This window comes from Aulonocara sp. 'chitande type north' Nkhata Bay, linkage group LG14, assembly GCF_057382095.1.
Source record: "Aulonocara sp. 'chitande type north' Nkhata Bay isolate Kocher_YH1m ecotype deep benthic linkage group LG14, A_spYH_male_GT1.1, whole genome shotgun sequence".
Taxonomy (NCBI): domain Eukaryota; kingdom Metazoa; phylum Chordata; class Actinopteri; order Cichliformes; family Cichlidae; genus Aulonocara; species Aulonocara sp. 'chitande type north' Nkhata Bay.
Genome location: NC_141357.1, coordinates 16795634 through 16805577, shown reverse-complemented (window position 1 = coordinate 16805577; position 9944 = coordinate 16795634). Strand labels below are relative to the sequence as shown.

The window sequence follows — 9944 nt, the reverse complement described above, 5'->3', positions numbered from 1 at the left end:
TTGTGAATGTCTGCATAATTTGTAGCTACAGAGGTCTCCTCCTATTCTCATTCTAATTGGAGCTGCACCCTCTCCCATGGCAGCTCTGGTTCCCAGAGTGAAGACCCAAGCCTCCCAGACTCTCACTCAGGCACACAGCCACCCAGACAGCCAGGCTGAGAGAGAGCGATGGAGGGAGGAGTCTAGTAGTGGAGCTCTATCCCCTGACAGGGTCTGCTGTGGTAAAGCAACAGAGAGAGAGCGAGAGAGAGAGAGAGAGAGAGCGGGCAAGTGAGGGCTGAAGGCACTCAGAATGGATGGGCAAAGAGAAACCGTGCGAGCGACAGAGGCAGAGTGAGCGAGTGTGTATTCTCAGAGTCAGCGGCGAAGACACAGAAAGTCTACAAGCTCACACCACAAAGAGAGCGCGCAAAGGCAGAGCTGACAACCGGCTACACTCAAGAGTGACACACAGAGGGAAAAGACACAGAGAGACAGGAGAGGGAGAGAGAAGAAGGACCAGAAGAAGAGGAGGACAGAAGACAGACAACCAGCTTTCCTCTGGTAAAACAAGACTCCACTGAGGGACTGTAGCATCCCCCCCCCCCCCCACACACACCACCACCACCCCCCAGCAGCACAGAGGAGCACTGTCTCATCTCGTGCATGTGTTTCTGCCTGCCAACTTCAATTTCACACTCGCCTACTGTTTTTCGTAGGTTTTGCCCCTCTCCACTCCGCAGTCATGATCCTCTGGGTCCTTCTGCTGCTCCCGTGGATCTCCGGACATGGTAAGTTTTTTTTTCACGTTAAAGTTGCTAATTCATCACATCTCTCGTTCTCATGATTGCTGTGTGTGTGTCTGTGTGTGACTGGCTGGCTGAGAACTGTGTCTTTATACCCATGTCTTGCTGCTGCGACGTCTTTCTTGCGCTTGTTGCTGTGCCATCTGCGTGCTTTTCTTTCTTCCTTTTTAAAAAACAAAAAACTGTTTCTGATATAGCGCTCCCGTGTGCGCTGTGATGTCTGATGCAGAATGAGAAAGGAGAGAATTAAGAGCGAGAGAGAGAAAAAAGAAGAAGGGGAAAAAAAACAAAGTCTGTATGACTGTAGTGGAGGTTAAATAGTGCAGTTTGCACTTTTCTCCGTCAGTTGCTCATAGCTGTTCAGGCAAGACAAGTTAAATACTTCCTATGTGGGCTTGTTATTCCTGTCACACACGCAGACACACACAAACAAAGCCCCCTAAACCCAGTCCAGTTCAGTCGAGCGTTCACTCCTGAGTCACATTGTTTTGAACTGACAGCCCTTTCCACATTGACTTCAGCTAAAGGGAGGAGGGGGTCTTGGTGAAAAGAATGTAGAGAGAGAGAGGAAAGTTAACGGTAAAGTGCTTCAGAAGGCAGACCCATGTGGATAGCTTGGCAACCCCAGCCCTTTGGACAGTATCTGCTGTTGTTATTTTTATTCCTAGACAGTCTGTTTGTGGACAGAATGAGGATGGATTAGTTGTTTCCCCTGCTTACCACCAGGTGGTTGTCTTTGGAAAACAATAGAAGTGAGTAAAGTAGTGCACAAGTCTGACTCTGTGTAACACCTCTGTGGCGCTGGGAGACGCAGAGACACACAGAGCTGAATCAGTCAGAGTTCCTGCTGGAAGGTTTGCAGCATCATGCCCCCCCCCCGTTAATGAGTGTGCTGGTTTATACTACAGGGAGCAAGAGCCAATAACTCACCACCTCTTTACAGCGGTTTGACCCCCGTCACACTGGGCTGTATTCTAAAGAGGCAGTGGCTGAACAAATGCCTGTCTGTGTGCCTTTAGTTGTTTCCCACGGGGAGTTGTAATTGTGACCTTTTTATTTTATTTTCTGTTTTAAACCACAGCTCAGAAACTGCAAAAAACCCCAATACAAAAAAAAAAACCAAAAAAAACCCTGAGATCTCAGTTTGTTGACACATTGTTCGGAAACTGACAGCTCAAAGTTGGTAACATGCTGATAAAACAGCAGCTGTAAATGAAACTTGGTAAACAACATCATTTTCTTCTGCACTGAATTCAGCTGTTTCACATTATGATTTATAGTCTATAGCATAGGGGGGCAAAAAAAATGCACTGCTCGTCAAACGCAGCAATTTGCTGTGATTATATTTCTTTTCAGCTGACTTATTTTTCATGTAGAGGCAAATAGAAAATAATGATATCATAACAGACCTATTTGAAACTGACTGATGGAGCAATTAAGCCCCCTCTCGGCTTCTCTCATGCTTTAACAGGGGGTAGAGCTTTTGCAGATGAAGCGTCTTTATGGTTTGTGCTCTTCACGACAGCATATGTCTCGGGATACGGTAGCGCTAGTTGTGTAAATTGAAACAACGGGCAGTTGGAGCAGTGGAAGCGCTCTCTCTCTCTGTCTTTCTCTCTCTTGGCTTTGGGAATGGAAAGTTGTGGTCCATCAAACACCGTAGACGATGCTATTCCTGATTGTGCTGCTTTGCTGTATTCTTTTCCCCTGATTCCATAAGTGTTTCTGTGCCATCTGTGCTTATTGTGATGCAGAAATACATGATCGTTCATTAGTATCTCCCACTTTGTTATGCATCTGCTAAGTATTTTATCTGCAGTTGACTTAAGCAGTATATTCTGACTGTACTTGATTTCCATGTCTGGTGTAGATAAAACTAAAGCTGTGGAAGACATTCAACACTGAACATTAGAAGATCTCATTTTGTTTTGTTCCTAAATCTCAACATTTTCATTCCCATCATCGCAGGTTTAGCCCCAGTTGTGGGGAACAACTAGCACCAAATCTCATATATACCAATTGGAATGAGACGATTGCTACAACTGGAATGAGATGGGATTGTGCATTTCAGCACAGTTGGTTATTACCATAATATAAAATACCACTTTCCCTGCCAGGTAAACGGGGGATAACAGCCTACCTTCTCTATTCATGCCTCTTGGGAGAAAAAAGTGCTTCCCTGAAGCTTACTGTTGTTGTACAAATTACGGCTCTGTTTATGTGTCGAGCCGGTGTCAGCAGAAAGCTGCGAAAAACAATCTTGTTTTTATGAACATGGGGGACAGTGGGGAGTTGTGGCCATTGCAGGCATACACTTCGACGCAGCTATCCTGTGAGACAGCGAGAAAGAGAGCAAGAGAGAGAGAGGAGTCAGTCCAAAACGAGTGGCGCTGAGCAGTTTTTCCTTTTCTCTCTCTCTCTCTCTCTCTCTCTCTCTCAACTTTGAGAAGTAAATGGTCCAAAGCGAACAAGACGGAGAGGGGGAGAATAAGGAGAGAGGGAAAGCTGTTGTGAGCTGCTCTCATTCCTGACTGCACTGTTATCGCATCTAGGGCACCTTTTCTTTCGCTGTCACCTCTTCAGCCAGTGACAGATGACACAGCTCCAGTCAGAAATCTGGGAGACAGTCTCCAGGAACACATTCACCTCAGGCCAAACTCTTCCAGGCCCTAGTCCATCCCTTCATACCACCTCCCCGCTCCTCATTTCTCCTGCCGTCTAATCCACCGTATAGCAACTCTCATATTCTTCAGCCTGTTTGCGATTTCACTCCTCACCTTGCAGTGGCACATTTCCCTGTCATGTACTCACTGAGTGTCCTTCTTTGACTCTTTGTGTTTATTTGAATTTTTTCCCTCTTACTTTGGGTGATTGATTGTCTGTGTAGGGCAAAAGCTGAATATGTTGGAAAGGGGCAGTTCCTCCTATTGAATGTGCTAGACTCCGAAGAAAATGACCAAAAGAAAAACTAAACATTGCTAAGTGTACAGCCTTTTTTATATCCCTCTCATTGCCTGTATTTCCCTGCCCTTTTTCATGTAATTTCCTTTCTCTTCACAATGTGACATCAACATACAAAGTGTCTAATCTTTTGTCTTCTGTTAGGGTATCTTTAATGTGGGTTTTAGCCACTAGGGGTGTTGCTGCTGCACAGGAATGAAAATCCCAATCTTAAAATCTCCTTAAATCTGCTGCCCACCCCCGTCACCTTCATTATCTCCCACCACTTAAATATATCTGGTGTCGGAACTCCTGATTTTGCCACCAAGCCAGACTAAGCTGTTTCTTAGTCCTGGAAAGCACGTCTTAGTACCCCCCCAACAGCCCCCTTTTTCATTTACTACTGTCTATTAACTGCTGTCTGACGACTCTAAATCCGCTTTTCATGGGCGGCAGGCTTTGATACATATTTCTCCACCAAAGTATAATTAAATGTCTTTTCTATGTCATGTTTGGATATGTGGATTTTTTATAGATGGGAAATCACTCTTGCTTCTTCAGAGAGGGGAGGGAAAGAGGGGAAGAAATACAGCTCATGACTCTGCACAACACTACTCAAACAGAAATACCAATTTTCAGCCTCATTATTATTTGTAAGCAACACACTCTGCTGTCTAATGCATGGATTATGACTATAATAACTCAGAGGTAATTAATTATTTTACCCCAGTTCTATTGGAATGCTAAAAACGGTGTAAATTTTCCAACATGCTGTTCTAGAAGTCATATGTTCAAGAGCCTCCTGTACTGGTCGTGAGCATTGTCTGTATTTTGAAACGGTACAGGATTACTAAAATGCATGGTACGAGTCGCAAGCACGTCCTTGCCTTGTCCAGGTCATATGACTTTTCCACTAACCGTGACAGTCATGTAGTGAGTGACGGATGATGTCACCAGTTCATGATGGAGCCCAGTGGCATGCAGTCTGTTGCCTTGTTTGTGTTGCATGTCCCATTAAGGCTAGCCAGCTTAAGTCACCTCATCCACTGTGACTCCTGCTCATTTCTATGCCACGATAGATTAAGCCCACTGTAATCCCTCTGAGCCGAATGCCCTGTTGGATATTTATGGTAATAAGTAAACATATGAATAAATAATCTAAGAGGCTGCTGCTGGACAGCTGGAACTTGTAATGCTTCAATGTTAGGAATTACTTTTGGCATTAAAGAGAGATGCTATTTCTAAGAAAGAAAGAAGGAAAAAAGATTAAAAACAGAGTTTTGTTGATTGTTGTTCGAATAGAGAAATGAAGAAAAATATATTAAGATAATATTATATTGACATACATGTTTACAAATATTAAAATGTGAAACCTAAGTGTCGTTTATCCAGTGACTATGGTCTGGATGAAAACCTCATTTCGAGTCTGCCAGGATTCAGGTCAGCCAGGGAAGGGAAAATGATTAGTTCAGAGCCTTCTTGGAAAACCAGGCAATGATCTGCTCCTCTCATACCGTCAGTCAGTCTGTCAACAAAATCAAGCTGTTTACTGTTGGGCCTCATTATCTATCTAGACGCTCTTCCCAGTTTTCTTTAGTACCAACCAATCAAAACCCCAAGGCCCTCATCTCCTCTCTTTCCGAGTCTCCGCTGCTGGATCCCATTCCTCTGGGATGAATTTATCCAGATTGGAGCACTCAGCAAAAGGGCATTATCCCGGATTACATGTCTGTTGGGCGGCAGTGTTAAGTAATTCAACCAGATGCTGTTGTGATCGCTGGGTCACCTGTGAAGTCAGGGTTAGCAGCTGCACTTCTTCACTCTGCTCTTTCTTGTCATGTCTCCGTCCCTCTGAGACTTTATCCTCGGAGAACAGAGAAGTTTTTTAAATAGACCAGCGCAATAATACCACAATATCGATACTTCACTAATGCTGAAGAAGCATGTGGAAGCCCTCTCTAACCCCAGTCAGGATTTTATTTGGTGACAGATTATGGGTAGGATTACCGGCTTCTAAATTGCAGTTTAATGCACAGGAAACAACAGGCTATGCTTTTTTTTTTTTTAAGGCAGCTCTACAGGACTGTGTGTTCAGATGTGGGGGTGCTGTATATAGAGCACTGCTGGATCATACTGTGTTATCTTTCCTTGGAGAGGGTAAACATTGGCATAACTGGGCCTCAAGAAATATATTGATGGGTTTAACGTGACTGTATCCTTCCTCCTTTAATCCGGGTCTTTCCCAGCTGTGGTTTTGATATATTTTTAACTTGCTGCTAGGATCTGTAATTGCTTGCGGAACATAGCTGTTGATAGCTAGACGGGTTCAGACAATGTAGGGATTAGCAGTTTGTTCCTAACTTGTCAGCATACTGCTTTGCAGACCTGAGGCATGAATAAGTCTTTTGTTTAAAACATTCCCACAGAGCGACTGCCTGTGATTAGTGTTTATTTTGGCCTACATTTAACCTTAATATATAATTCACAGTCAATTATGTTTTCTTCCCATCATGGTTCTGCAGATTTACTCTACAAATTTCATTTGAGAAAAAAAATCGATCATCTCACTCATAATGTGAGCACAAAGAATATATGTATGCATGGATTTTAAAATTCTCAACATTAGCATGCCTGGGATTAAACCACTGAGCATGACTTAATAGATAAGAAAAGACCACAAGGCTTTGAGATTATTGTTTAGTCATTTTCCAGATCATCCCTTTGTTCTCACAGACATTTGATCGAACAACACATTGAGTTAAACCTGCGTCCAGTACATTAGTAATAGGAAATTATTAGCTCAATCTTGTCATTTTGTTACTGGCAACTGAGCAGTTTAGTTAGTTCACAGTTAGTTTGCAACATCAACAAAGTGCATGCATGTTGTCTCTGTTGCAGTTTGAATCTGAAGAAAATGACAGATTGCTGCTTTGATATTATGATCAGGTGGGCACAGGATTGGATTTTGCTAAAAATCCAAGCATTCCTCATTTTGAGTGTTAGTCACACAAGATTATTTTTTATTTTTAAATAGTTGACTGTCTTTGCCTAACATTTCTGGCCCATTTTTCCTTAGGGTGGTGCTATCTCTGCAAATCTTCACCTCCAAGTTTAATTAAATTGCATGCAAGCATGATGCAGCACCGTACCTGTGTTGTTTTACTGCTCAGGGAATTTGTTAGCAAACCAGCCTAGCAATACATCGATTTTATGGTGAAAGGCTGTGCTTGGAAGGGGCCCCTAAGATGCATGTGACGCTTCAGCACAGCAGTCACTTGAGGAATTGGGTTGCTGATCCGATAACAACTTCCTAGTGTTTGGCTGGAAGTTTCTGGGACAGCCCAATATTACACTCTGGTGAACTCGCCCTCCTCCCCTCTCTCCCGTTTGTTCCCTATCTCTTTCTCCTTGTAGTCGTTCCGACATTCTCATGCCAAAGATTCATAACAATGGACGCAAGGAAAAGGTTTTCATACCGGACACTTCACATGCATTCTGTGTCCGCCTGTGTATACATGTGAGTACATCAGCGCACTTTTACTGTGCTCCTGCAATTACAGCTGCAAGCCCTGAATGGCAATATAAATGCAAATCAGCCTTTTAACGTGTACAGGCTCTATCTAAGGAAGAAAGAAGCTTCTCACCTGTGGGTGAATGTTGATGTTGATGTGTCTGCCTGGCATTACAACTGCTGCGCATGTTTTAAAAACTGGCAATGGATAGTAATGTATAGTACTTTAATTTGTAAGTAAACCTTGAGGCTGTTGTAGGTGTCTGGACCCCAATATAATAAAGAACACTCACGGGAACTGCTGTAAAGCATCATTGTGTGGGACAGCCTCCGTAGTGAGATGCCTCCTCTGCTTGTGTGCTTCCATTTTCGTAGATACATCTAAATTGTGCTTAACGTTGCTAAATGGATGAGCACACTGGCTTCTATTTATTAAACGGGGTTGGAAAACAGTTCTCTCTGTGGTACCAGGCACCAGTGGTGAGAGGCATGGCTTTTTGAAAAGCTATTTGATCTGCCACTGATACCAAAAGATGTTTTATTCAGCAAAGCACATCTCACACAATAGCAGCACAAACTTGCTCTTGAGCCAAGCCAAACTTTTGAAATCTACTAGTGGGTGTTGGGGCCTAGGAGTGGGGTGGGGTGGGTGCATGTTTAATGCTGGCACCCACCCCAATACTTTCATACATGATGTAGATGAGCTTTTTTTCCCTTTTCTTTTCTTTTTTTTTTTTACCAGATGCCAAATGGGGCTTTGAGCCACCTGCCTGTCCCACTAAAACAATTAAGCAATTGGGAAGAAAGGACTGTTCGGTAGTGGGGATCTCAGTGTTAGCATACCCTCCCTTTTCCCAAACTCTTTTAGAACCCCTCAGTGTTGGCACTGTGCCATCTTCTTTCATTTCTATTTATCTTTTGGTTTCTGTGAAAGCAAGAGCAGTTGACGACAGCCTGTGTGTGTGTGAGAGAGTTTTTGAGATGGTAAAACACCATCCCTCTATTGGTCTGTTGGTCTCATGAGACACTTTTATGAAGTGCAACTTTTGTGATTGCGCATTTATAAAGCAAATATGTCAAATTTAAATATAGCCCCCATCCATTTGGGGGCTATATTTGACCCTGTGACCCTATGCAGCAATACGTTGCTTCAGGTTCTCCTCCCATGCTAATACATGGGAAAGGTTTGCGTGTAAAGGCACCGTGCAACGCTGTGTTACGGTGGTGACCCTTAAACTTGAATTTGTATTTGAGATCATGGGGTTCAGTGTAGTGCTACTCCTCTGTAATGAAAATCACAAATGTGCTGAAGTGGTCAAAAAAAAAAATGCAACATTATGTGGAATCCCAATGAGACCTTTTGATTGCACCTTAAACAGTGGTTTACACAGCAAAGCTTCATCTGTCATAATACTCATATGCAAACACACTAAAGCATATATTTCATTACCTCATTTGCATTATCTGGCTGGCTGAGCACAATAATAGTTAAGAAAACCTTGAGTGTTAAGGAATGACCAGTATTTGTAGATTTCATTACATGCTACTTTATAAATAAAGGTTTGTATTGATCCTTAAATATTAATATATCCTAATATAAAGAAAACTAGCAAAAAACGCCTCTATTGATTTTAGCCTGTGCTTTTGTTGTTTTCTTTTTACATGGCACTGCTAGGATTCACTCTGCCCACTTTAATACTAGTCCTATTTTTATACGCGGCAATAATTTGGTGTTACAGACAGGATCAGCTAAAGGCAATCCTTATATATTTTCCACTGCTGTGGGTCTCTGCGACCGCACACCTCTTAAGGCCGTTGCTCCTCTTTTGTCTTAAGTCCTTTCTCTTTCTGCTGGGTTCTTTGAGTGGATGACAGAAACCTGATAGAGTAAACAAAGTGAATTAAAGTATAATTAATTTTTAGTGGCCACTCCAATATTCACTTTGCTGATTTGGAGGTTGAAGAGCTCTTGTCGCACTCTCTGATTTTTATTTTATTTTATCAAGTGCAATTTAATATTGTGGAGGCTGGCCTGGGCAATGAAAAAAAAATGCTAATGCACATTGGGGAGTTTAAATGATTTGCTATCCTTTCAAATCTGTTGGCAGGGGTTTCAATCTGGCTGGCGTCCTGGGGGAATTCACAGTGGTCATTGCTCAATCCCTGGGGGACATTAGCGCAAATCACAAAGGAGCACAGAAGTCATTTCAGTTTTCCACTTTCCTTTGGCCAATGCCCAATGCTAAATGGCAAAGGACTGGCTCACAGTACTGGGAACGGCAAATGCTTTCCCTCTCTCTATATCTAACCTTTTAAACCTGATTTAATCAAATCAAAATACCACAGTGCAGATCCATTTAAGACAACCTGAAGACAAACAGTTGAAAAGGTACCATAAGGCCTTGGCGTGAACCAAGGGCAAGGCCATCCATTATTTCTTGTGCAACCAAGAGCACAGGGACACGGGAAATGCCTTGCGGTGCATGATGATGGACAGACTCCACATCATAGATTGGATTAGAGTGGCAAGAGAGAGAGCCCTAAAAGCTGTGGCAGTTTATTGAAGCCTTATCTAAAGCGATAATGTTACTACAGAAAGGCCCATGTAATGACGGATGAGTGGACAGCACCCTGTAAAGAACTGACATCAGGCAAGATAGTTATGGCGAATAGGCAAGTCCACTATGGTCAACTCATCTTCCTTTAAG

The 9944-nt window shown here is 42.9% G+C and overlaps 1 protein-coding gene across 9 annotated transcripts in view; it reads left to right on the top strand.

Annotated features, from left to right (window-relative positions):
* Positions 1 to 273: 273 nt before the first annotated feature.
* Positions 274 to 9944, top strand: part of kirrel3b (kirre like nephrin family adhesion molecule 3b) — a 169100-nt gene continuing 159429 nt past the window's right edge. For all 9 annotated transcript variants that reach the window (XM_086261252.1, XM_086261248.1, XM_086261246.1 and 6 more), the window contains exons 1-2: positions 274 to 543; positions 699 to 770. In XM_086261252.1, coding sequence (XP_086117378.1) covers positions 297 to 543; positions 699 to 770 — 319 coding nt within the window. In that variant the 5' untranslated portion in view covers positions 274 to 296. The remainder of the gene's footprint in view (positions 544 to 698; positions 771 to 9944) is intronic.